At 49.2% G+C, this 27,679-nt stretch overlaps 3 protein-coding genes across 3 annotated transcripts in view; 1 reads left to right on the top strand and 2 right to left on the bottom strand.

Annotated features, from left to right (window-relative positions):
* Positions 1–12,568, bottom strand: part of AGPAT2 (1-acylglycerol-3-phosphate O-acyltransferase 2) — a 37,476-nt gene extending 24,908 nt beyond the window's left edge. The window contains exon 1 of the mRNA XM_039364208.1: positions 12,256–12,568. Within this exon, the coding sequence (XP_039220142.1) occupies positions 12,256–12,446 (191 nt within the window). The 5' untranslated portion in view covers positions 12,447–12,568. The remainder of the gene's footprint in view (positions 1–12,255) is intronic.
* LOC120317510 (zinc finger protein 501-like) overlaps positions 1–27,679 on the top strand; it is a 661,069-nt gene that overhangs the window by 428,801 nt on the left and 204,589 nt on the right. The window lies entirely within an intron of this gene.
* LOC120317527 (ficolin-1-like) lies at positions 14,296–21,781 on the bottom strand. Its single transcript, XM_039364204.1, has 10 exons — positions 21,625–21,781; positions 20,193–20,306; positions 19,814–19,867; positions 19,073–19,108; positions 18,728–18,754; positions 18,366–18,401; positions 17,129–17,256; positions 15,936–16,065; positions 15,598–15,732; positions 14,296–14,808 (listed from the first exon to the last, which is right to left on the bottom strand). The coding sequence occupies exons 1-10, from the start codon at positions 21,710–21,712 to the stop codon at positions 14,558–14,560; spliced, it is 999 nt and encodes a 332-aa protein (XP_039220138.1). The 5' UTR covers positions 21,713–21,781; the 3' UTR covers positions 14,296–14,557.

Genomic DNA, 27,679 nt, shown 5'->3' with positions numbered 1-27,679 from the left:
TCAGGAAATTTCTCTTTAGTTCTAGGTTGCTTCTCTCCTTGGTTCGTTTCTATCCTAAAGTCCTGCATTTAGGCAGGAAAACCAAATGCACAGGTACAAACTAGGTAGCACCTGGTTCAACAATAGTGCCTTGGGAGGGATCTAGGAGTCCTAGAAGACCACCACCTACGTATGAGCCAGCTGGCTTGGTCACTCAACAGCGAGACCCTGGTGAAGCGGTCACAGCAGCGCCTGCATTTTCTGCATTGCATGACAAAAGCACATCTTCCTTCTCCTGTCCTGACCACAGCATCCTGTTATGTAGCATTACAATCTGGTTTGGAAGCATCCCAGCTTCAGACAGGAAGGCCGTGCAGAGAGTGGTGAGGACAGCTGAAAAGATCATTGGCAGTTCCTTCCCTTCCATCCAGGATATAGCACATAAGCGTTGCTTGAGCAGGGTCCACAAGATTGTCTGGGACGCTACACATCCTCTTCACAACCTGTTTTCCTTGTTCCCTTCCGGGAGGAGGGGGCTCCGTGGTATCCGAAGCAGAACATCCAGATTCAGTCACAGTTTTGTGCCATACAGTATCAACCTTGTGAACTCTCAAGCGTCCTTCCGTTATGTATTCAAGATGGACAGAGATTAATAGTTATATATTACTTATATCTTTAGAAGGTATCAGAAGGCTGTTATCACATTCCCCCCCCCCAATATTTCTCTTCATTTTGGATTCTGGATGGATGGCGCTTCCCCAGATTGAGCTGGTGTGCAATTTGAGAGTCCTCTTGGATTGCTCAAGGAGTAAGTGCCAGCCAGGGCTGGCGGAGGGGTTTGCACAAATTCTTCTAGTGCAGGGGTAGGCAACCTTTTCACCCATTGTACCACTTTTAGGATATGGCAACATCCGAGTACCACCAGTTGCCTATCTATCTGTTTGTCTATCTATCTATCTATCTATCTATCTATCTATCTATCTATCTATCTATCTATCTATCCTACCTACCTACCTACCTACCTACCTACCTACCTACCTACCTATCTATCTATCTATCTATCTATCTATCTATCTATCTATCTATCATCCTATCTATCTATAGGATATTTTAGGATATGGCAATATCCGAGTACCACCAGTCACCCAGCAAGGTGTTAAAAACCTGATGACCCAAAAAAAGGGGGGGGGATAAAGTACAGGTAGTCCCCGACTTACAACAGTTCGCTTAGTGACTGTTCGAAGTTACAATGGCACTGAAAAAAGTGCCCCCCAAGCCACAGCCGAGCAAGACATCTGCCTGTCCGCCCGGCGGTGCTCTTCCTCCTGTCCGAGGTTTTCATTGTTGTGAGCATTTCTGTTGGGGATTGGCAGCAGGGGTGGGATGGGGGGTGTTTGGTTTTTATTCCCCCCGTCTGCTGGGTGGTTGCAACAGGTTTTGGTCACTTCGCATGACCCTGGGACACTGTGACCGTCATAAATATGAATCAGTTGCCAAGCATCTGAATGTAAATCACAAGACCCTGGAGATGCTGCAACATTCCAGCTGATTGGCACTTCTTCTGGAGTCAGCAGAAGCACCAGGATCAGCGCTGCTTTCCAGCTGGAGCGTGGCGCTAATCCTGGTGCTTCCACTGAGCCCTGATAGCCCCCCAAAAAACGCTGATCCTGGCGCTTCTACTGAGCCTTGACAGCCCTGCAGCTCCAGCCATCTCTCTTGTGCGGTGCTGCCACCGGGTTCAGCTCATTCCCCTCCCCCACTACCACTTTTCTAGGATGGTCACGTACCACCTGCCAGATGCCAATGTACCACAGGTGGCACCTGTACCACTGGTTGAAAAGCCCTGTTCTAATGCAATCAATTGTGCACTTTCCTGGACTGGCAGGCCTTGCTTGTGGTCACCCACACCTTGGTGACCTCCCTACCGGAGTACTGGAACATGCTCCACCTGGGGCAGCCTGTGAAGAGCACTGCACACAATAATGGCAGCCCCTGGGTTTACACATGGAAAAGTTTTGTTGCGCAAGCTGCATTGGTTTCCAGGTTCTTCCCAAGTGCAATTCAAGGTCCTGGTTACACCTTTAAACCCAGATTATCTGTGGACCGCCTTTCCCTAAGGACCCCCTACCCTTTTTCTACCAGGTCAGGCAGTCCCTTCTCCTAAATACTTCCATCTCCTGGGCGATAGGAAGCGTGTTTTTTTCCAAGGAGGCCCCCGCCTCAGTCCTGGTTGCAAGCTGTCCACTCTGCACCCCAAAGTGTGATGGGCCTCAACTCTCCTCACCTTCCAGAAAGCTTGCTAATACTTGTACATTACATATTTGACTTGGCACCAGGCCTTTGTTGTTTTTAATGTTCCAATGCGATTCGCTCTATGGTTTTAATAGGCTTTTGACTTTTGATTGGGAACCGCCCAAAGTTGATTAGTAAAATGGGCGGCTATATAAATGCTTTCAACAAATAAATTATGAAATAAAAACACCAGCAGCTCATAGCTTAAGCCAAGTGTTATTCATAAGCTGCAGCCTACACTGGACAATCACACTGCACTACTTCAGACACTACACGGGAAAGTCCACACCTGCAAGCCAACAATGCCAAACCTCACAAGGAACAATATGTTTAGCGTGGGAACCAGGCTCTGCAACAAACTCCAATGTCTTTATTTCACACCTACACCAAGACCCGGGGCTAGCAAATACACACACAAGACTACTAGTGGGACCTGCGCCATCATCTGTCAGCGATGCTCCTCTGGATTTTGTGTGGGATGAACAGGACACGCCACAAGCCTTGAGGATGCCTCCTGCCACTCTCCGCTGCAGAACCGCTTCAGAGCAACACTTTCTAACCTGGGCTGGATTCAACACAGACAGAACAAGGCAGAAATTCTGTTGAAAATCATAATCAAAGATGATCCAAGGCCTGGAGACTAAAACATACGAAGAATGACTGCGGGACTCACGTTTGGCTAGTCCAGTGATGGCGGACCTTTTAGAGACCGAGTGCCCAAACTGCAACCCAAAACCCACTTATGTAGCGTGGCCCACTGGGTGGGTGTGGCTGTGGTGGTAACAGCAGACTGGGTGGGACTAAAAAGTTCAATCAATCAGTTCCAACTTTGCAAGATCTTTTTTTTTCCCGCGAGAAGTTGAAATTGACTTATTGATTGAACCTTTTTTTTTTTTTTTGGCACATGGCGGCGGAGGCCTAAAGCGAAAAGGTTTTATAAAACCCAGCTGAAGGCCTAGGACTGGGGCGACGGTGCGCGTGCCCACAGAGAGGGCTCTGTGTGCTATCTGTGGCACGCGTGCCATAGGTTCGCCACTATGGAGCTAGTCTAAAGAAAAGAAGAAATAGGGGAGACATGATAGCAGCATTCCAGTATGTTAGGGGCTGCCCCAAGGCAGAAGGGGCCAGGTTGTTCACCAGAGCACCAGAGGGAAGGATGAGAAAGAATGATTGGAAACTGATCAAGGAGAGAAGCAACCTGGAATTAAGGAGAAACTTCCTGACAGCGAGGACAATCAACCAGTGGAACGTCTTGCCTTCAGAAATCGTGGACGCTCCATCACTGGAGATTTTTAAGAAGAGACTAGACAGTCACCTGTCTGAGATAGTATAGGTTCTCCTGCTCGAGCAGGTGGCTGGTCTAGAAGACCTCCAAGGTCCCTTCCACCTCTATTCTATTCTAAAAAGGCCAGGAGATCAAGCCATCCCCACAACCCTCAGCCTAGCATGAACTGCCCCAGCCTGACGCAGGCCAAGTCTGAACAGCCACTTGGAGAGCTGCATAGGTTGAATTAGGATTCTCACCTGCCTTGAGCCACCAGGTGATCTTTTCAGTTGGACTCGGACACAGATGTGTAAACTGCTCTGGGGCTGTCTTTCCCAACCTGATGTTCTCAAGGAGTCCTGGGAATCGCAACTCACGCCATTCCCCTTTCGGCACATGCCCACACATCTGGAGGGCACCAGCTGACTTTTACTCGGATTCTACAAAGGGTGTGGAAGGGAACTGTCCACCTCAGTCTTCACTGCGAGGCTGTAGAGGCTCTCCAGAATCGGCTAAAACAGACATGTCAAACACAAGGCCCGGGGGCCAGATGCGGCCCGCGAAGTGGTTTCATGTGGCCCGCAAAGCCATCCTGGAAACAGTGAGGGAACGGCCCCCACTGCCTTGGCCCTGGCCTAGGCCGGCCGGGAGCCAATGTACAATGGCCATCTATGCAGAAATGCATTAGTCTTAGCTCCATAAACCCCCCCCCCCACATGGCCTGAGAGGAGCAGTGAGGCTCCTCCAGTGGACCATGCCTTAGCACTTGCCCCGGTCCCACCCCCTTCTGCCAGAGACCCTCAGATCTGTCCCACTCCTGCCCAGGCCCCCACAGGCACCCTTGACGCGAACGATGTAGAGCTGGCCACACCCACCCAGTAGGCCACACCCACTCCATCCACGCCCACCCAGTAGACCACACCTACCCTGGCCACACCCACCTCCCCCCCCCAGGGCAACCGCAATGCTGATGCGGCCCTCAATGAAATTGAGTTTGACACCCCTGGGCTAAAATATTTCACGCTTCTAGTCAGTTCTTCCAAGGCTATCTATCCTTGGGGGGAACGCGAGAAACTGAATCCAGGGATCTTTTTTCTGGCCGAGTTCAAGAATTACATTTTGATGCCATCTGAGCTTCCCGCAACATTCACACATTGCAGCAAGCCATAAACCTGGCCTTTACAAAGCCCAGCCACATTAAAACCCAAGCCCAACAAACCGCATTAAACCTCCAGCCTATGGGGGGGGGGCTTTCCAGAGACACGGTTTTTAAAACAGCTTTTTTAAAAGATACCTATGGGAGGCATTGCTTTATTTCAACAATTCCACCCTTCTGAGAGACCTCCAGCAGCCCACCACGGGCAAAGCAGGAAGGTCCCCGCCAGACGACAGAACCGTTTCCCCTCCCTGTGGACATGCACACTTCTTCTGACACAGAGTAAACTTTCCAACCTGGATTGGGCAACTTGCTGTTTGCAGTCCTTGCCTCCTTGGTCCTCTTCCAGCAAGTTTTCAGAGCCAGCCCTTTGAGCTTATGCAGCTCCATATTCAAAACACTGTTTATCGGAGGGGAGGAGGCACATTTTGGGTTTGGCTCATTCACATCACAATCAGCAAGATGTGTGGAAAGGCAACCCGTTCCCTCAAAGGACAGGGACCTTTGGGAATTCAGGAGCTGAAAAGGAGAAATAAATCTCCAAAGGGGACTGGAGGCTAAAACATATAAAGAAGAGTCTAGTTTAATGAGGAAGGTTGTTCATGGGGTCGTGATGGATCGGACAAGACTTCGCAACCAACAACAACAGGTTTAATGAAGAGAAGGGCAAGGGGGGACATGATAGCAGTGTTCCAATATTTCAGGGGCTGCCCCCAAAGAAGAGGGAGTCTAGCTATTCTCCAAAGCACCTGAAGGCAGGACAAGAAGCAACGGATGGAAACTAACTAAAGAGAGAAGCAACCTAGAACTAAGGAGAAATTTTCGGAGAGTTAGAACAATTAACCAGGGGAACAACCTGCCTCCAGAAGCGGTAAATACTCCAACACTGGAAGTTTTAAAGAAGAAACGGGACAGCCATTTGTCTGAAATGAGATAGATTCTCCTGCTTGAGCAGGGGGCTGGACTAAGGTCCCTTCCTATCCTATTCCATTCCATTCTCTATTCTGTTCCGTTCCGTTCCGTTCCATTCCATTCCATTCCATTCCACTCCACTCCACTCCACTCTATTCTATTCCATTCCATTCCATTCCATTCTCTATTCTATTCTATTCTATTCTATTCTATTCTATTCTATTCTATTCTATTCCATCCCATCCCATCCCATTCCATTTCATTCCATTCTCTGTTCTGTTCTATTCCATTCCATTCCATTCCATTCCATTCCATTCCATTCCACTCCACTCCACTCCACTCCATTCCATTCCATTCTATTCTATTCTATTCTTCTATTCTATTCTATTCTATTCTATTCTATTCTATTCTATTCTATTCTATTCCATTCCATTCCATTCTCTATTCCTATTCTATTCTATTCTATTCCATCCCATCCCATTCCATTCTCTATTCTATTCTATTCTATTCTATTCTATTCTATTCCATTCCATTCCATTCCATTCTCTATTCTATTCTATTCCATTCCATTCCATTCCATTCTATTCTATTCTATTCTATTCCTAAGCTTAAAACATCCATTTCCCCTCTTAAATAAACATGACAGAAAAGGACCAGGGTTTTTTTTAAATCATATCCACCCCCTTGGCCCATAGAACTGCCAAGAGTCGGACACCACTAAATGGATAACATTGTCATCACCCCAAGGGACTCTGGGAAAGTCAGTAAATAGAGGCCGATAGGTTGAATTTGCTCCCAGGAACCCCGGAGAAGAGGGTTCAAGGTGAAACAGGAAGTTCCTCCTGAAAGGAAAGTCCTTTTCAGCTGCTCTTATTGGCTCCCGGGATGCAGAAGAAGCCAAAATGGCCAACGCAAAGACAGTCAGCCAACGTCTAGCTTTTGTAATGTTTAAAGAAGGGGGAAAGGGAGCGACTCAGATTTCCTGTCTCTACTTGTTGCCTTGATTGAAAAGCATTCCAGGAACTGCATATCTACCAAGGGTTTAATATACTCAACCATCAAGTAGACAGGAAGTGAGGGGGGGGAGGTTTAGGCTGGCTACTGGTTTCTCCTGGTTACTGCCTAATGCAACATCTTCCAAGACGTTGGGCTGCAAAGAATGTCACCATGCCCAGAAAACAAGAGACCTTATAGTAGCTAAAAACTGGGGGGAGTCTGGTAGCCCTTTACCCAACTAACACTGAAAGGTTCTACATTTAGGCAAGAAAAACCAAATGCACAAGTACAGCATAGGTGGCATCATGCTCAATAGTACTAACTGTGAGAGGGACCTCGGAGTCCTAGTAGACAATCACCTAAATATGAGCCAGCAGTGTGCTGCAGCTGCCAAAAAGGCCAACACAGTGCTAGGCTGCATTAACAGAGGGATAGAATCAAGATCACATGATTAATACCACTTTACAAGGCCTTGGTAAGGCCCACTTGGAATACGGCATCCAGTTTTGGTCACCATGATGTAAAAAAGATGCTGAGACTCTAGAAAGAGTACAGAGAAGAGCAACAAAGATGATTAGGGGACTGGAGGCTAAAACATATAAGGAACGGTTGCGAGAATTGGGTATGTCTAGTTTAACGAAGAGAAGGACAAGGGGGGACATGATAGCAGTATTCCAATATCTCAGGGGCTGCCATAAATAAGAGGGAATTAAGCTATTTTCCAAAGCACCTGAAGGCAGGACAAGAAGCAACGGGTGGAAACTAATCAAGGAGAGAAGCAACCTAGAACTAAGGAGAAACTTCCTGACAGTGAGAACAATTAATCAGTGGAACAGCCTGCCTCCAGAAGCAGTAAATGCTCCAACACTGGAAGTTTTTAAGAAGAGACTGGACAGCCATTTTTCCAAAATGGTGTAGGGTTTCCTGCCTGAGCAGGGGGTTGGACTAGATGACCTCCAAGGTCCCTTCCAACTTTACTACTATTACTATTACTCCTTGTGGCAAACACTTTGTTGCTTTGTATAAAGTTTGGTTCAGTCTCTGGACTTTTCATCTTGGTCCATCTACTTTTTCAGAGTCAGGTTTTTATCCCTAGGGTGAGCCGTGGCCTTGAACTTGACAAAAAGAAAGGCACAAATATTTGGGATGTTTGGTGCAGGGAGATATCCCTTACCAATTGCCTCATTCGGCAATCATTTGAAGTTACAACAGCGCTGGGGGAAAAAAAAAAATCTTTAAGCAATGCCTGCCGTTTATGACCTCTGCAATGACTCTCGGTCACATGATTAATGTTACATTCAGAACCTGTTGTCCTCTGCCTGACTTGTTTTTCTTTCTCCCCATTGCAGAGATGTTGGAGAGGAAGGGATTGCAAGAGAGTAAGCAAGCCCATCGGAAGGAACATACTCGCCGTTTGCAGAGCACCCTCAAGGCTGCAGGCATACTCAAATGTAAATACAAAATTACTTTAATTACCCTCTTGCTAATTATCCCAGGGTTGGGTAGGAGCATTCCGAAGGGCAAGGGAGTGGGGGAAAGGGTTGCACTGTTACAGTTACAAGGTTAGCAATGGCATCATTTAAACTACAGAGCTGCCAAAGATAATTGTGGCCGCTAAATGAGGACTATCTGTAACATGGCGGCCAAGGCAGATATTTCTTTCATTCACAGTGATCTAGTTCACGTTTCTCCAATATGGAGGAAAATCATCCCCAGGAGGTGGCTATCCAACTTTTTCTCAAAAACTCCAAAAGTGGAGAACCTTACTACAGTTCACGGACAGATCTCATGATTCAGAAGTTTTTCCTTAGCTTTAATAAATAAACAAACTTTATTGTCATTGTATGTGTATACAATGTATGTGTATACATTGTATGTGTATACAACGAAATTTACGTGACACCCAAAGACCAGGTCCCACATACATAATCCCCAAACACACACATACCCACCACAATTTCCCACCCCTAAAACCACCCAAACATCCACCCAACAGACCAAGTAATACTGTCCAACACAGTGGTTCTCAACCTGTGGGTCGGGACCCCATTTCACAGGGGTCATCAAACAATGCAGTCCGCCATTTTTTCCCCCTTTTCCTTAGCTGCGCTACTCCCTTTTATTCTATTGGCTTTTGAAAGCCAATAGAATAGACTCTCTTGAATAGAGTCTAATTCTATTGGCTTTCAAAAGCCAACAGGAATTGTCCAGGCTGTCTCTGCCCTGCTGAGCCCGCCAAAAGTCCCATTCTGCAAACAGTGCTGCACCAGTTGAGTAGTTCTCAACTTAATGACTGGTTGAATAGTCCTCGACTTACGACCAGTTGGGGGTCACGGCATTAAAAAGGTTGACAACTACTGGTCCAACAGTTCACTGACGGTGGCCTCTTAGTTCATTATTAAGTGCAATTCTAGCTCTGGGATAAAAACTGTTCAGAAAACGTGTGGTCCGAGTTTTAAATGTAGAACTTCTCCCTATACTAGAAAATTCTTCCATCCAATTCCTTGCTAGACATTACCAAGGCTCCGGTTTAATTAAAACCATTACCCACTTTTCCACAATTAAGTGCCCATTCTGTGCAAGCCAATCACAACACCTCAACCGGAAAAGGCGTCACAGATTTCCGGAAGCAAAAGAATAAAAGGGATTTACTCAGAACCTGGGAAAAGGCTGTGCAACTTCCATAGCAAAACACAGCAGGTTGGATTCCTAATTCCTAATCCTAACCAGAAGGAATCATGGCCCTCTTAAACTGAGACACTGAGAACCCAGATCAGCTTTGGAAGAGGCAAGGGTTAGGATTTATAGCCAGGATGGAGCTTGGTGTGAGCTCCTATAAACATTTCTCCCTGTGTTTGGATAGGAAAGCTACACATTAAGCTCTGTTTGTTGGTTTGAAACCATATATTTTTTTATTTGGGGCTACGAGGCACAGCGGGGTCTCAAGGCAGAGCCCCTGAACAGAGTATTGGCTATCCTGCCCAATTCAGAATAATCTTTTAATCCCCACCTTATTTATTTCCGATTTGTTGTCAGATTTGTGGCCCACCTTTTACCAATCAGCTCAAGCCAACAATTAGAGACAGTGCCTGGTTCTTCAGAAAATTTTGAGGGGGGGGGTGGCACAAGGGGGGGGGTTGAACCAGGGTTTCCCCAAAACCAATTCATCTTTTTCACCACAGCACCTCAGTGGCAATCACTAAAACGGCGTGATCCACTTTATAGACTTTTGAAGATGGTTCCGCTACTTCTGCCTTCTCCAACTTGGCAGCTACAACCCACAGAATGCCCAGGAGCCATGTTGGCTGGGAACCATGGAGTTTACAGTGTAACATCTCTGAAAGGCTTCTGGGTGGGGAAGATGGTTGCAGGCTGCTAGCTAGAAAACTCTTTCTACAATGTTTCACAATTAGCTGCACAGGAAGTATTGTTTCAAATGGTTAGGAATTGTTGAAAGTGTTTCATTTAGCTACAACAACATTGTTTCTCAGCCTTGACAACTTTTTAAACCTGTTTGCAGTTCACGCTGGGAACTGTGAGGATTGAAGGCCACACTTTTTAAAGTGTTGTTATATAAACAGAGGCATAGAATCAAAATCACATGAAGTATTACTACCACATCTGGAATACGCCATCTCGTTGTGGTCACTACATTACAAAAAAGATGTTGAGACTTTGGAAAAAGTGCAAAGAAGAGCAACTAAGATGATCAAAGGCCTAGAGATTAAAACATATGAAGAACAGTTGCAGGAATTGAGTATAGCTAGTCTAGAGAAAAGAAGGACCGGGGGAACATGAGAGCAATCTTCCAATATTTGAGGGGCTGTCACAAAGAGAGTCCCCTGGACTGCAAGGTGATCAAACCGGTCACTCCTAGAGGAGATCAACCCTGACTGCTCTTTAGAAGGCCAGATCCTGAAGTTGAAACTCAAATACTTTGGCCACCTAATGAGAAGGAAGGACTCACTGGAGAAGGGCCTAATGCTGGGAAAGATGGAGGGCAAGAGAAGACTGGGACGACAGAGAATGAGGTGGTTGGATGGAGTCACTGAAGCAGTAGGTGTGAGCTTCAATGGACTCCAGAAGATGGTAGAGGACAGGAAGGCCTGGAGGAGCATTGTCCGTGGGGTCGCGATGGGTTGGACACGACTTCGCAATTAACAACAACACAAAGAGAAGGGGGTCAACTTATTTTCCAAAGCACCAGAGTGTAGGACAAGAAACAATCAAGGAGAGAAGCAACCTGGAATTAAGGAGAAACTTCCTAACAGTGAGGACAATTAGCCAGTGGAACAGCTGGCCTTCAGAAGTTGTCGGTGCGCCAACGTTGGAGGTTTTTAAAAAGAGACTGGACCAGTCACTTATCTTAAATTGTATAGAGCAGGGGTAGGCAACCTTGGCTCTTTTATGACTCGTGGACTGGCTCAGGAATTCTAGGAGTTGAAGTCCACGAGTCATAAAAGAGCCAAGGTTGCCTACCCCTGGTATAGTCTCCTGCTTGAGCAGGGGGCTGGACTAGAAGACCTCCAAGGTCCCTCTCAGCTCTATTTGGATTCTGATTCTAATTCTGAAAGTTACCAAGTTCAAGTCCCGCCTTGCAGTCTGCATTGGGGGTCTGCCTGCTCTGGCACCCCCATTCCTCCCCCCCCCGGGGCCCAACCTGCCCTTATGGGCTGAGCCGAGGCTTCAGTGCTTGGAGAAGCAGCCAGGCCATCGACCAGGAGAGAACCCAGGTGCGTACTGTGGTCTGCTTCTCCTCCCTTTTTCGGTCCCTGGGATTGGTGGCCTCGTGGGGGTGGGCCGTGCCACGAACAACACCTGCCATTGACTATTCATCAGGTATAATGAGCAGCCAGAAAAGGCTGGGCAAGCAGGGAGGGCTGCCTAGGGGCAATTGGGGGGGGTGGGGGGGTGGGCATGGAGAGAAAGCTTGTCAGAGATGCCAGGGCAGGACGACACCCACCACCCAAGACAGGAGAGGAGACCCCGGGGAAGGGGAGGAGGGCAAGACTTGCTCCAAGGGCCCTGGGGTCTCCCCTTTCTGCAGCCGGGGATGGGAAGTGGGGGGGGGGCTTAAGCAGAACTCTGGCGAGGCAAAAGAGCCTCTCCAGACCGGCTCCCACCCCCCAAGGGGCTTCTTTCAGGCGCTTCCACCGAGGGGCTGTGCCCCCCCCTCTCTCTCTCTCCTTTTTTCCAGCAGCGCAGCGGTGGACGCCCAGGGAAGAGTCCCGGGACGGGAGACCACCAGGCGATCCCAAGCTGATCTCTCTCTCCCCCCCCCTTTTTTTCAGCAGCGCAGCGGTGGGCGCCCAGGGAAGAGTCCCGGGATGGGAGACCACCAGGCGATCCCAAGCTGATCTCTCTCTCCCCCCCCCCTTTTTTTCAGCAGCGCAGCGGTGGGCGCCCGGGGAAGAGTCCCGGGACGGGAGACCACCAGGCGATCCCAAGCTGAACAAGAGCCCTTCTAGAAGGCAGGAGGGGTGGGGGGGAGAAGGCGTGGAGAAGCGCCGCCCTTCTAGAGAGCGAGCCCGGCCAGGGTTTGGGGCTCCCGGCAGAGGCCGGAGCCAACCGCGGGGCCCGGGCGAGGCGGCGGACGGGCGAGGCTGCCCTTGGCCGCGGGGAGCCCAGGCGGGCCAGGGCGGCGGCGGGGACTCACGTCATGTTGCGGACGGTGCGCCCGCCGTTCCAGAGCAGGCAGGCCAGGCTGGTGAGGGCCGAGGCCGTCACGCAGAGCGCGCAGTAGCTGCTGATCTTGGCCCGGAACCGGAGCCGCGGGCTCAGCGCCGCCGCCGCCAGCAGCAGCAGCAGCAGCGCCAGCAGCAGCAGCGCCAGGGCGGCCGCTCCCATCCCGGCCGGCCGGCCGAGCCGTCAGAGCGCCGCGAGGAGAAAAGCCGGACCGCGCACCTGCGCCACGCGCGGCCCGAGAGCTCCGGAGCCCGGCGGAGAGTCGGGCAGCGCCTGGTGCACCCCCGCCGCGCTCGCGCTTTTAAGGGGCGGACGCCTTCCCCCGCCCCGCCCCTCCCGGCTCGGTCCCGCCCCGCGCCCCGCCCTCCCCGGAACTTGGCTCTTTTAGGACTCGGGGACTTCAACTCCCAGAATTCCTGAGCCAGCATGGGAACTATGGCCCCTTCATGACTTGGGAACTTCAATTCCCAGAATTCCTGAGCCAGCATGGGGGAACTATGGCCCCCTTATGACTTGGGGGCTTCAACTCCCAGAATTCCTGAGCCAGCATGGGGGAACTATGGCCTCTTCATGACTGGTGGACTTCAACTCCCAGAATTCCTGAGCCAGCATGGGGGAACTATGGCCCCTTCATGACTTATGGACTTCAACTCCCAGAATTCCTGAGCCAGCATGGGGGACCTATGGCCCCTTCATGACTTGGGGACTTCAACTCCCAGAATTCCTGAGCCAGCGTGACTCAGTCACTAAACAAATGATGATAAGTCGAGGACTTCCTGTCGTTGGATAGGGAAGCCACATCTGCGGGAGCCCCGGAAGGAAAAGTTCTCACTGAAATCCTGTTCCTTTCCCACCCAAGTGGCTGTCCGTCAGTGTCGGGGTTACAGCTGCCAAAAGGGGAAATAGTTCCCCGTTTTGAATCGCTGATACTACTGTACTTTACGACAGAGGTCCCCAAACCTTTGGGCACCAGGGACTGGTTCCGTGGAGAGAGATTTTTCCCCGGACCGGAGGGGACGTGGTTTCGTGTGCTGCCTTTATCCCGCGGACGGGGCTTTGCTTGTTTGTGCGGATCGGTTGCTGGCATACCGTGGCCTGGTACTGGTCTACGGACCGGGCGTTGGGGGACCCCTGGTTTAGGAGTATGTCTGTATGTGGTTATGCTTGGTACCTGTATATATTTAGAACAGTGGTTCTCAACCTTTTTAATGCCGCGACCCCCAACCGGTCGTAAGTTGAGGACTACTCAACTGGTGCAGCACCGTTTGCAGAACGGGACTTTTGGCGGGCTCAGCAGGGCAGAGACAGCCTGGACAATTCCTATTGGCTTTTGAAAGCCAAAAGAATTAGACTCTATTCAAGAGAGTCTATTCTATTGGCTTTCAAAAGCCAATAGAATAAAAGGGAGTAGCACAGCTAAGGAAAAGGGGAAAAAAATGGCAGATTGCATTGTTTGGCGACCCCCGTGAAATGGTCGTTCGACCCCAAATGGGGTCCCGACCCACAGGTTGAGAACCGCTGATTTAGAATAACCCTAAAATGAGTAGGCTTTGCTGTTCTGGGGGAAGTCAGTTCCACTCTCTCTGGAGCACACTCTTCTGCACAGAGGATCTGTGGATCAGATTCCCCCCCCCCCTTGTGATGGGATCTGTAGTTGAGTAAGGGAGAGATGGCTGCTGGAGCATCAGCGTTGTGGTCCCTACTGGAGATCCAAATTCCCCTTTTGGCATTGGCAAATAAACCTTTTTCAGGCCCCAGAGAATGTGGGATCCTTTCCACATGGATTTGCTTCTCCTTTTCATTCTGTGCTTGGGGGGGGGGGGTGTTATTTATTTATTTATTTATTTATAAATTGGTTCGCCATGCATCTTGCACGGAAATGACTCCGGGCGCCTTTCAACATTAAACACATTAAAATCCTAAGAAATGTATCTAAAACAATAAAAACGGAGATTGCAGTAAAATGCAAGAATAAACTGTTCTAGGAATAAAGACAAATGGGAGACCTTCGCCTGGGTTAACGATCGTTATTTTTATTTAATTCTTCAATATTCACTCCAGTGGAGCTGAAGGGGAGCAAATGGAAAAGCCCCCCCCCCCCCCAATCCTGCAAAGGCACCACGGAGTAGCTGCTTCGAGACCATTTAATCACGTAAATTTTGAAAAAAACACAAGCTCTGTCTCAAGGTAGCCCATCAAAAGCAGAGGGGGGTGGACTAGATGCCCTTTGGCCCCCCTCGGAAGGAAAGCCCCCGTCGGCTGAAGGAGCCTCCTTAAGCCACGGGCCTGATTTTCATTTCTGAGCGCTTGTAGGAATAGTAGTGGCCTCTCCCCTGTTGCCAGTTGATGCCGTCCCCACGAGATTTGTGTTCGCCCAGCCAGTATTTCCCGTTGAGGTTGGAGACGTGGCAGTCTTTATACCACCAGGCTCCTTTGTACTTCTCGGCGCAGTTGAACTTTTCGGGGTCCTGCCGCTTGTCTCGGGTGGAGAAGGGCATCTTGTTGTGGTAGGAGAGCGAGTCACCTGGGAGGCAGACAGCGGGGTGGGTGCCTGGAAGGCCAGCTCAGGATAGCTCCAGTTTATTTATTTGTTTATTTATTTATTTCTAAAATTTATATGCCGCCCAATCCCAAGGGACTCAGGGCGGCGTACAAAATTAAAACAATCATCTAACAATAAAACAATAAAATAAATACATTCATGCCGCGTGTCCGATCATATCCCGCCCCTGCCCCCCCCAGGGACATCAGCCCCAGGCCTGCCGGAACAGGAGAGTTTTAACGGCTTTCTTAAAGGCCGGCAGGGTGGGAGTAGTTCGAACCTCGGGGGGGAAGTTGATTCCACCAGGTCGGAGCCACCACAGAAAAGGCCCTTCCCCGAGGGCCCGCCAGCCGACATTGCCTGGCCGACGGGACCTGAAGGAGGCCCAATCTGTGGGACCTCGCCGGTCTCTGGGAACTGTGCGGCAGTATGCGGTCCTGTAAGTAACCTGGCCCTATGCCATGAAGGGCTTTAAAGGTGATAACCAACACCTTGAATTGCGTCCGGAGACCCACAGGAAGCCAGTGCAACTCGCGGAGGATAGGTGACACATGGGCGTACCTCGGCGCGCCCCCAATCGCTCTCGCGGCTGCGTTCTGAACCAACTGCAGCCTCCGAACGCTCTTCAAGGGTAGCCCCATGTAGAGCGCGTTACAGTAATCCAGTCTTGAGGTGACAAAGGCATGAGTGACCGCCTGACTGGCACTGCCCAATTCGAAGAGGCCCACGGAGAAGGACGCTGATGCCCCCTGGACGTCGTCAGCGACTCACCTGCAGGGCCCCCCATGAAGGCGCCCAGAGTTAGTCGATACCAGTCGGATTCTGCCGCCACCTGGAAGGACGCATATTTGGCGAAGGACTGCTGATTGTCGACATCAGTTAAGTCAATACGCAATTCGTTCTTTCCTAGGACGAAGAGAACAGCCACGTGGGTCATTTTGCGCCCTGCTCGGTCACCAAGACTCACAGCCCCGTTGCCAGGTTCCTCTGGCGCCTCCACCATCCACAGTGGAGGCTGAGGATCCATTCGAGGTTCTTCCCAGCCAGGGTCCTCCGCCTGTCGTCCCCGGCAGCAGGAGGGTTCAGGGCTGCCAGAGGAAGCCCCTCACCCAGCGAGGTCAAGCGGTGAAGGTGGTCGTTCCCCAGCCAGAATTCGGTCAGCTGGCTTCCAAATCCCTTCTTGTATGCAGCCCAGTCCCGGAAAAAGTCCACGGAGCCGTCCGACCGTCTTTGGAAGACCTGCGGGCGAGAATCGGGAGCCTTGGTAAGGACAGATGAGAAGAGTATATCTTCCCCTTATTCAGGATGCTGCTTACACGCGCTTGTATGTGCTTAGAGCTCTGAGCATTGTTAGAGACTCCCACATATCCACTTCATCATCTGTTCCTGTTGCTCCCCTCTGAGAGGAGGTTTTGAAGTATTTATAGCAGGACTGCCCGGTTCTGTAACAACTTTGTTCCCTATGCCAGGGTTGCCTAACCTATGGGCCACAGCCCGGTACCGGGCCGTGGCCTGGTGACCACCGGGCCGTGGGAATGGCTGACGAGTGTGCATACATGTTTGTGCACTCCCCCACTCGTGCTAGCGCCGCCATGAGGTGAGTAGCTGCCGCATGAGTGCAAGCAGCCCCATTTGCGCATGTGTGCGCATGCACAAATTTTCCCGCTCCTCCCTTTCCCTCCAGGCTGCCAAACAGGAAAGGTTGGGGACCTCTGCCCGACGCCATTGGTCTGGTAAACTCTCAAGATCCGTTTTTCTCACCAGGTACATGTATGCATCCGAACTAGACTGTGTTGTTTCTCTGGGCCACCTATCTCTGTGTATGTGGGTACTGTATATACACCATTTATTTATTGTCATGTTCATGCAGTGTATATTGGAGGTGGTTACCCTTTGACAGCTGTATGCAACGAAATCTCATTTTCATGCGTGCTGATTCATGCACCTTTAAAGTGACAATAAAGTTATGATGCTAGTCTATTATTCTATTCTTAACCTTCCTTCTGGGCAGGTCCCAAAATCAAAGGCTTTCTCTCCCCAGACCCCTCCCTCCCAAATTTTTAGGGGTCTCAGAGCTGGCCTTCCCCACCCAGAAGTGCTGGGTTCCATTTCTCGGTCCCAACCAGCCCCCTTCCTGGTCTCACGAAAGACTCTGTTTCTGTTTCATCCCATTTCTAGCAAGCAGCAAACTTACAATCCTGGGTGTGTCTGCTGTGGGGCATAAGCCCCTTCCCCCGGGCCTCCCTCAAAGGGACGGTGGGCAGAAGCGCCACACGGCAGAGCCGCCCTCCGCCGGACTCACAATCCATCCGCCTCCATCGGTGTCCATGTCGCACAGCACCTCCAGCGGCTGGCAGCCTTGGGGGTAGATGGTGTACCAGCCGCTCAGGACCACCCCCTTTTTCAGGAGCTCTTTGCAATTTTGAGCACCTGGGCAGAAAAAGAGGGCAGGAGAGGTTGGTGTTGTCTACCCCAGGGTCTTTGCCAAGACGCCCCTCGCCTCTCTTAGTCCTGGGGGTCCTGTTCTCTGGCTGCAGCTGGTTGGCAACAGGCATCCGGCTGGCTGAACAGACCAAACGGTTGCAGTGTGGCTGTCAGAATCCAATTACATTTCATTTCTAGCTACCTACTCTGAAAAAAGACCCATTTCTTACTCTTTGTGGATTCTGTCATACTACGAAAGGGGAGGAAGGAGCAAGGGGTTTTTATGACTCTCCCTTCCTTCACTTAAACTACAAAGGACTGTGATATGCTCTTTTAATAAAGTGGCACAATGTGAAGACTTGATTGAGTGTCCACGAAGAAAACCTGCTTGTCGTTCTGTCAGAATCCAATTATATTTAATTTCTAGTTATCGACTATGGAAAACCCCATTTCTGCCCTCTCTGGATTCTGTCATACTACGAAGGGGAAGGGGGATGAGCAAAGGGGTTTTATGGCTCTCACTTCCTTCATTTAAACTACAAAGGACTGGAGGTGATTCTCATCAAGAGGACTGACCATAACAATATGGCCATCGCCTTTCATCTACTACTCTCTGAAGTCTCCCTTCTGCCGGCAGCGAGGAAAAGGGGGTGGAAATGTAACGCCTGGGATCGTCGCTGGAAGGACGGTGGGGTGGGGTCTGCTTGGGAACACTTAAAACATTGAATGGTAGGGGTTGGCCTCTCAGATCCTGTCTAGAACGCCTGCAACCATCTTCTCTTAATAAAGGTGCCTGTTGGAAGAGATATTCCAAGAGTTCTGTCTTCTTAAGATGCAAAGTGGGGTGGGTCCTTACAGTGGTGTTGCAAGTTGGGGATGGGGGCTTTCCTTAACATTGGGGATGGGTGGGCTGGATTCCCCCCTCCTCCAGAAATGTTTTTGGAGCAGCAATTTTTCATGTACAGATGAAACTTGTTTTTTTGTGTTTTCCAAAAGCTGGAAGTGGATCCTGCAGATGCTGGAACTGCCTGGCCACAGAATCGGCTCGCCAAGGAATTGGGGGAGAAGGGGCTAGGAAAAGAATGGGTAGTAAGACCCCCCATACACACACTCACCTTGCTTGCACTGAAGCGCCTGCAGCCTCTTCTCATCTGCAGAAAAGAAGGAAGTGCAGAAAAGCCCATTTCTGCCCCACCCCCCCTTCACCCCCCATGTGGCAGAGAAGGGGATCCCACCAGGCTGATCTGAATTTGGGGAGACAGAGGCTCAGCTACGCCCGATGTGCCCCAGCCTGCCTACCTGTCAGGGGTCCCTTTCAGCCTAACTTCATGCCCTGCTAAGCTCCTTGGAGGGGGGAGGAGAGGGGGCTGAGCTGCACAAATCAGCCTGGTGGCCCCTTTTGCTCCAGAGGCTGGCTGAGGCCCTGATCCATGGCAGCTCCTCCCGCTGTTCCCCTCGGAGGAGCCGCAGACCTTACCAATTTGTCCTGGGTCGCCTTTCTGGCCTGGAATGAAAAGAGAAATTCCGTTTCTTTAGGGGGATCCAACAGCATCTCTCGGGCTCCAGAGAGGGTCCCAAGCAACTGGACCCCTTGCGGGGAGAAGCTCATAAAGTACCACCATCTGGTTTTTCCCCAGGCCCCCAATGCCTTATAGGCCATTTTCAAGGGTGTCCCTTCCTTTTGGAAAATGTTTCCGGCACAGCTGAGCAAAACCGGATGGCATGATTGACGTGATTTGCGGCAGGCACAGTTCCTGGTTGGTAAAGTAAAGGCACCCACAATAAGAACCAGCTTCCCAGAACAGCCTGTCCCAATTCTTACCTTTCTCTCCAGCTTTTCCTTTTTCCCCTTTTTCTCCTGAATTAAAAGGAAGAAATTCTTTTGAGACCTTCTGCACTCAACCTGGTCCTCACCCCAGGCAGCCCCAGAGACGCTGTCATGGCTGCATCTCACCTATCCAAGCTTCATGAGATGACAGCCTGCCATTAGCAATTGGGGGGGGGGGGAGAGAGAGAGATTGGAATGTAAGGAAGAAGGGAGGGGGGGGGAATGGAAACAGAGCCATGCCAGAAGCTCCAGCCAGCCAAGCTCATTAACCATATGCAAAGCTGGGAACTGAGTACCTGTTTCCCAAATAATATACAAGCACCTGATTGGAACATTTGCAGATAACTGGAGGGACAGTGGGCTGGAGAGGAAGTTTTCCTTTGCGTTATTTGCACAGGAAAAACCTCAGATTCAGCTTCACTACTTCTGTAATCATTCAAGATTGAGCATAGTATACTGTTTTCCAGTTGCAATGTAGGGCTGTGAAAGTTGGACCGTAAGAAAGGCTGAGCGCCAAAGAATGGAGGCCAGGGTCCCCAATCCCTGGGCCACAGCCCACTAGTGAACCTTTGGCCATGTGGAACCGCGCCGTGGAGGTGGTGGGCAAATGTGCATGCGGATCCCCACTTAGTGTCCCTTCTCTGAGCTCCATTCCCCAAAGCCCCCCTCTCTCTCCACCAGCTGCCCAAACACACCTGCAACCCTGGAATCCAAACACCTCTCGTTCCACCTTACCTTTTGGTCCAGGGGCTCCAATTCCCCCTGGGATCCCCTGCAAGCCTCTTTCACCTGTTAAGGAAAGGCACAGTGAGGCTGCCAGGCCCTCTTCTTGGGGGGGGGAGCAGCCCCCAGTTAAAAGGGGGGTTGGGTGGGCTGCCCCCTCCCAGCCATTCCCTGTTCTTCACAGGCTGAAACCGGAGCAGGCGGCTCAACCCAAGGAAATGCCACCTTTGGGAGGGGGGGGATTCCACAGCTGGAGAGACCCTTCCCTGTCGTGACAGTGCCTTGCCGTCTTCACTCGTGGCGGTTCCTTCTGCCTTGTGGCCAGACGGGTTATTTCTTTGGGAAGGGGTCAGAGTCAGGAGCCAGCTTCACCCTCTGTGCACAGACCCACCTTTGGCCCCTGGAGCACCAGGAGGCCCCCGGGGCCCCTGTGGTCCTGTCAAGCCTGGACTCCCCCGCACAATGAGTACTGTCTCGTTGCCATCCAGGCCCAGCTCCTTAAATTCTGCAAAGGAAGGAAAACATTTGGAGCAAAGAATTACTTTTTTTTAACTGAAGCAAACTTCTCATCTCTGAAGTAATAATAATAATAATAATAATAATAATAATAATAATAATAATAATAATAATAAAGTTGGAAGGGATCTTGGAGGTCATATTACAAGCAGCGGCATGACAAAGTAGCAACAATGGTGCATTGGAAGATCTGTAAAAAATATCATTTGCCTGTAAGCAAAAACTGGTGGGATCATAAAATAGAGAAAGTCATAGAAAATGATAAAATTAAACTGCTCTGGGACTTCAGAATTCAAACAGACAAGCACCTGCAACATAACACCCCAGACTTAACAATTGTCGATAAGAAAGACAAAAAAGTCTGGATAGTGGACGTGGCAGTGCCTGGAGACAGCAGAATAGAAGAGAAAGACTGGAGAAGATAACAAAATACAAAGACCTACAAATAGAAATAGAAAGACTGTGGCAAAAGCAAGCAAGGGTAGTACCAATAGTATAGGCTCCCTTGCAATCCCAAAAAAACTGGAGCACCACTTGAACAACATTGGCATTGACAAATTCGCTGTTAGTCAATTGCAAAAGGCGGCCTTACTAGGAACTGCTTCCATCCTGCGACGATACCTGTAATACCATCAAACATCCACATCTGCCTATCCCAGGTCCTGGGTAAGGACTCGATAGGTAGACAAAATGCCAAATCCAGTCTGAACATCTGGCTGACTGTGCAAATCCATAATAATAATAATAATAAAGTTGGAAGGGACTTTGGAGATCATCTAGTCCAACCCCCTGCTCAGGCAGGAAACCCTATACCATTTCAGACAAATGGCTGTCCAGTCTCTTCTTAAAAACTTCCAGTGTTGGAGCATTCACCGCTTCTGGAGGCAGGTTGTTCCACTGGTTAATTGTTCTAACTGTCAGGAAGTTTCTCCTTAGTTCTAGGTTGCTTCTCTCCTTGATGAGTTTCCATCCGTTGCTTCTTGTCCTGCCCTCAGGCGCTTGACTCCCTCTTCTTTGGGGCAGCCCCTGAGATATTGGAAGACTGCTATCCTGTCCCCCCTCGTCCTTCTCTTTATTAGACTAGACATACCCAATTCCAGCAACCGTTCCTCATATGTTTTAGCCTCCAGTCCCCTAATCATCTTTGTTGCTCTTCTCTGTACTCTAGTAGAGTCTCAGCATCTTTTTTACATCGTAGTGACCAAAACTGGATGCAGTATTCCAAGTGTGGCCTTACCAAGGCATTGTAAAGTGGTAGTAATACTTTACGTGATCTGCTCTTCAGAACCAGCCTGCCTGCTACTCACCTGGGCATGAGGACCCCTGTGCCCCTCTACAGGTTGTGATCATCAGGCACAGCAGAAAGAGACCCACTTCCTCTCCAGCTCTCCTCATGGTGCCTGCTGCACTCCGGACTGCAGCCTGCCCTGGACCCTCTCCTTTTATTTGGGCAGCCTGCTTTTGTCCCTTTCCCTTTTAAGTGGCGACTCCGGGGCAACAGTTACAACAACACAAACGGCTTTCTTGTTGATCAACGCACAACCCTGTTAGTTAAACACAAGGTGAATTCTTCCTTCCAGAGGGAGGCACCCCATCTGCTTCCAAGCAAATCTGCAAGGGGGGGGAGGGAAATGGGATGACTTCAACACAAGACAAACTGGAGATGCTGCAACATTCCAGCCCGATGGGCGCTTCTGCTGAGCCCAGGAGAAGCGCCGATCAGCTAGAATGTTGCAGCCTCTCCAGGCTCTTGTGATTTACATTCAGATGCTTGGCAACTGATTCATATTTATGACTCACAGAGTCCCAGGGTCATGTGAAGTGACCAAAACCTGCTGCAACCACCCAGCAGAGGGGGGGGGGATAAAAACCAAACACTCCCTCACCCCACCCCTGCCGCCAATCCTCAACAGAAATGCTCACAATGAAAACCTCGGACAGGAGGAAGAGTGCCGCCAGGTGGGCAGTCAGGTGTCTTGCTCGGCTGTGGCTTGGGGGGCACTTTTTTCAGTGCCATTGTAACTTCGAACAGTCACTAAGCAAACTGTTATAAGTGAAGGACTACCTGTATCACTTTTTTCCTTTTTTTTTTTTTTTGGTCATCAAGTTTTTGACACCTTGCTAGGTGACTGGTGGTGCTTGGATGTTGCCATATCCTAAAAGTGGTACAATGGGTGAAAAGGTTGAAAAGCCCTGATCTAGTCCAACCCCCTGCTCAAGCAAAAAACCGTACACAGTATTCAGACAAGTGACTGTCCTGTCCTGTCTCTTGTTCAAAACCTCCAGCGATGAAGCGCCCACAACTTTATTCTGTCGAATAAAGAGCTAGCCAGGAGTGACTTTTTGTGACAAATCCATGCTGGCTCCTATTTAATAATCAGCTTGTCCCTCAAGATGACACTGTTTGTCACTTTGTGGATCCCTCTCTTGTCCTCTGTTCTTTTCTAATTACTCCTGCCTCTGAGTAGAGGTTGGCTCTTCTGCCTTCAAGAAGTCTTTGAGTCAAAGGAATTGGCAAAGGAAACACTTCCTGGTGCGGATGCCAACTGCTGTTAAAAGCAGAGGTGTTTGCTGATAGCATGGAATTGTAGCCCCTCCAGTTGGCACCACGTCTTCAGGAGAGACTCCAGTAGATGCTACTTAACAGTCAATGGAGGTGGAGGTTTTTAAGGAGTGCATCCAGTTTTGGTCACCACGATGTAAAAAAGATGCTGGAGCAGTGTTTGGGAAACACTGCTCTAACCAATCGACCTTCTTGCAAAAGAAGGAAGCCAGAGGCCAGGAGCAAAGCAGGCCTTCTCCCCCTCCATTCCTCAACCCTTTAACCTACTTGCAGCTGCTGATGCGTGGAAAGAATTCGGAAATATTTCTCGGGCCCTCCGAGTGGAGGGGTGGAAACGTGGGCAGGGAGCCAGCTAGTATATTTTTGCCCTTACCCGTGGCAGGGCAGGATTTCTTCACCGCTGTGACGCAACGTTCTGGGTCCAAGTTCGGGCCACCCCCTGTGAATCAGGAGAGACAGCCCTGCCCCTGGAAGGCTTTTATTATCCTCCCCATCTGAGGTCAGAGCCTCCCTGGCTGGCCTGTTCCCAGGGCAGGGCGGGAAAGAAACATTGTGTGCCGGAAGCAAAGGGAAGGAAAGGGCCCTTTGGCTGTCGCTGCAAATTGCTGTCCTTTCTGTCAGGTGGATCGTTAGATCCAAGGACGTTTTCCACAGAGGATCCTGCACAGAATATCTTGCACAGAAATGGTGTAGGGTCTCCTGCTTGGGCAGGGAGTAGGGCTAGATGACCTCCCAGATCCCTTCCAGCATCTATTCTATGCCTATTCTACTCTGTTCTATTCTATTCTATTCTATTCTATTCTATTCTATTCTATTCCTGTTTCTATTCTAATTCTATTCCTATTCCAATTCCATTCTATTCTATTATTTCTATTCTATTCTATTCTATTCTATTCCTATTTTATTCTAATTCCTATTCTATTCTATTCCTATTCTACTCTAATTCCTATTCCTATTCTATTCTATTCTATTATTCTATATTCTATTCTATTCTATTCTAAACTCTATTCTATTCTATTCTATTATTCTATTCTATTATTCTATTCTATTCTATATTCTATTCTATTCTATTCTATTCTATTCTAATCTATTCCTTGGCATTCTATTCTATTCTATTATTCTATTCTATATTCTATTCTATTCTATTCTATTCTATTCTATTCCTTTGCATTCTATTCTATTCTATTCTATTCTTATTCCATTCCATTCCATTCTATTCTATTCTATTCTATTCTATTCTATTCTATTCTATTCTATTCTATTCTATACCTATTCTATTCTAATTCCTATTCCTATTCCATTCCATTCCATTCCATTCCATTCTATTCTATTCTATTCTATTCTATTCTATTCCATTCCATATTCTATTCTATTATTCTATTCTAGTCTATTCTATTATTCTATTCTATTATTCTATTCTATTCTATATTCTATTCTATTCCTTTGCATTCTATTCTATTCTATTCTAAACTCTATTGTATTCTATTCTATTATTCTATTCTATTCTATTCTATTATTCTATTCTATTATTCTATTCTATTCTATATTCTATTCTATTCCTTTGCATTCTATTCTATTCTATTCTATTCTATTCTATTCTATTCTTATTCCATTTCATTCCATTCCATTCTATTATTTCTATTCTATTCTATTTTATTCTATTCCTATTCTATTCTAATTCCTATTCCTATTCCTATTCCTATTCCATTCCATTCCATTCCATTCCATTCCATTCCATTCCATTCCATTCCATTCTATTCTATTCTATTCTATTCTATTCTATAATCGATGTTCCCAGGAGGAGGTCACAGCCAAGCCCTTTTCTCTCCTGCCACGGGCAGCGCAGGACCCTTCTGGAGCTGTACAGGATGCCCAGGCTGAGCCCAGTGCACTGAGCACCATCCCTTCCCACACAAGAGGGGCAGCCATGGCCACCAAGCCCCCCTGCCAGGTCCCCCTTCATTTCAAGAGAGCAGGAGAAGAAGCCTGTAGCCTGAACTCTGGAAAGAAGACTCTCTTGGGTTTTTTTGGCACCGCAAGGTTGAGTTTGCGGCTCCCCACTTGCCCAGCGGGATTTAAGCAGATGCCAACCGCCGGCAGAGCTGAGAAGGCTCCAAGGTCTGGGGCCCGTGATTGACTGCAGAGCCTGACCTACAGCAGGAGGCTCTGGAGAGCAAGGCTGGCCCCCCCAATGTTGTAACCCCCTGGAAATAACAGGGCATGGAACTCCTGTTATTGTACTTAAGGTCAGCCTTTGATCCACTTGGCCAGCCCCAGGCTGAAGGCTCAAGCAGTTTCTGGCTGACGTTTCCTGGGCCTCTATCGCCCTCTACTGGGCAGGTCAGAAATTGGAACCGCCAGGCTCCGGCAGACTTTTTTTGACCCTGTTGTGTGCTGTTCTCAGGCTTCATACAGCTTCACACCGTTCAAAGTTATAACCCACGTGGTGACCATTCCAACTTGCAACGGCACTGAAAAAGTAATGGTCGTGGCTGGTCTCCACACTTGTGACTGTTGTGGCACTCTCACAGTCACAGTCACAACAGTAAAGGCCACTTTAGCTGACTGTGTTCAGCAGGTCAGCGGTTCAAATCTCACCGGCTCAAGGTTGACTCAGCCTTCCATCCTTCCGGGGTAGGTAAAATGAGGACCCAGATTGTTGGGGGCAATGTAAATATATATATATATACATTGCTTACTGGTGTACACCGCTTAGAGAGTGCTTGCACTTAAAGCGGTAGATAAGTCTCATAAATAAAATAAAATAAATAAAATAAATAAATCAGTGATGAAGCACCCACAGACTGGACAGCTACTTGTCTCAAATTGTATACAGCAGGGGTGTCAAACTCAATTTCATTGAGGGCCCCATCAGCATTGCAGTTGCCCTGGAGGGGGACGGGGGGGCGGCCTACTGGGTGGGTGTGGATGGAGTGGGTGTGGCCTACTGGGTGGGCTTGGCCAGCTGTACATCATTCGCGTCAAGGGAGCCTGTGGGGGCCTGGGTAGGAGTGGGACAGATCTGAGGGTCTCTGGCGGAAGGGGGTGGGACCAGGGCAGAGCCCATCAAGCCGGATATGTGAAGGAGGCGAGGGCCATTTGCTGGCCACTTCCAGGCGATGGTGCATTTCTTCATTCCTCAAAAAGGGTGACACTTCCCCAGCATGCACCCAGGGGGCAGGGCCGACGCCGCAGGGGCCGGTTCCTTGCTGTTTCCAGCCGGCTTGTGGAGCTAAGACTGAATGCATTTCAGCATAGATGGCCACCACAAAATTATACATTGGCTCCCAGCCGGCCTGGGCTAGGGCCAAGGCAGCGGGGGCCGTTCCCTCACTGTTTCCAGGATGGCTTCGCGGGCCGCATGAAACCATTTTGCAGGCCGCATCCGGCCCCCGGGCCTTGTGTTTGACATGTCTGGTATACAACGACTAGAGGCGGACTAGAAGACCACTAAGGCCTCTTCCAGCTCTATTCTGACTGATAGGATCAAAACTGGGGTGCTTGTCCATTGGCGTGTATTTATGATGATCACAGCATCCTGGAATCATGTAGGTTGCCATAGAAACCCTATAGAAACCCTATCAGGACACGGCCATTCTGGTGGGAGGGGGTCTTGGGGGCCTTTCTGTGATGTATCCATTTTACTTTGTTGCTCTTTTGCTTTGATGTGTCTTCCTGGGAAATGTGCCTGGGGCCAAGGTCGTGAGAACAACTTAATTAATTGATGATGATGATGACGACGACGACGACGACGATGGAAGGGACCTTGGAGGTCATCTAGTCAAACCCCCTGCTCAGGCAGGAAACCTTATACCATTTCAGGCTGTCCAGTCTCTTCTTAAAAACTTCCAATGTTGGAGTATTCACAGCTAGTCCCCCCAAGAAAGCAGAAAACTTGAAACAGGCATTGTCTCAAAAGGAACTTTTATCGGGAGTTAGTGACAGCTAAGAAGCAAAGCAAGATCTGGAGTAAAATCCCGCGCAAGCAATATACCAAAAGCAATATTTGTTACTTCCCCCCCCCCCAGGGTCCCACTGTCTGTTTGAATCTCGGCCAATCCATCGGTGGCATAGTGTTTTGGTAACTGGCTCCTTTGGTGCACCTCTCAAGGTCTCTCTTCGTTTAGTTTCCTTCTGGTTCCAACGCAAACCGTCTTCCAGATAAGGGTGATGGTATTCGGCTGCATTCTTTGCCCTGAGGGAAGGGCAATGTGGCAAGGCCGAATGGCAGGCCCCAAGAAATGGGTACAGAAGCAAGCACGGCATAAAAAGGATTTATTTCTTTGAGGATCTGACACACTCACAACTGCCAGAGGCAAGCCATTCCACTGGTTAATTGTTCTCACCAACAGGAAATTTCCCCTTAGTTCTAGGTTGGTTCTCTCCGTGATTAGTTTCCATTCATTGCTTCTTGTCCTGCCTTCAGGTGCTTTGGAGAATAGGTTGACTCCCCTCCTCTCCGTGACAGCCCACAAATATTGGAACGCTGCTAACACGTCACCCCTAGTCCTTGCCATCGCTAAACTAGGCATGTGTGGTTCCCGCAAGCGTTCATCATACGATTTAGCCTCCAGACCCCAAATCATCTTTGTTGTTCCTCTCTACTCTCTTTATAAAGTTTCAACATAGGTTTCCTATCATGGAACACTGAAACTGTATGCGGTATTCCAAGTGTGGCCTCAATAGTGCAGTACAAAGTGGAATTGTAAAAAGACTATCCCAAGAAAACTAGCCTTTGCCCCTTCAGGGATCTTCCAGGCGACTGGCTTAACCTGCTTCTCTGCCACAGCTACAACGGC

This window comes from Crotalus tigris, unplaced genomic scaffold (genome assembly GCF_016545835.1).
Source record: "Crotalus tigris isolate CLP2741 ecotype Arizona unplaced genomic scaffold, ASM1654583v1 scf7180000019692.1526454, whole genome shotgun sequence".
NCBI classification, from domain to species: domain Eukaryota; kingdom Metazoa; phylum Chordata; class Lepidosauria; order Squamata; family Viperidae; genus Crotalus; species Crotalus tigris.
The sequence above is the reverse complement of the archived record's forward strand: the minus strand, read 5'-3'. Positions and strand labels throughout refer to the sequence as shown.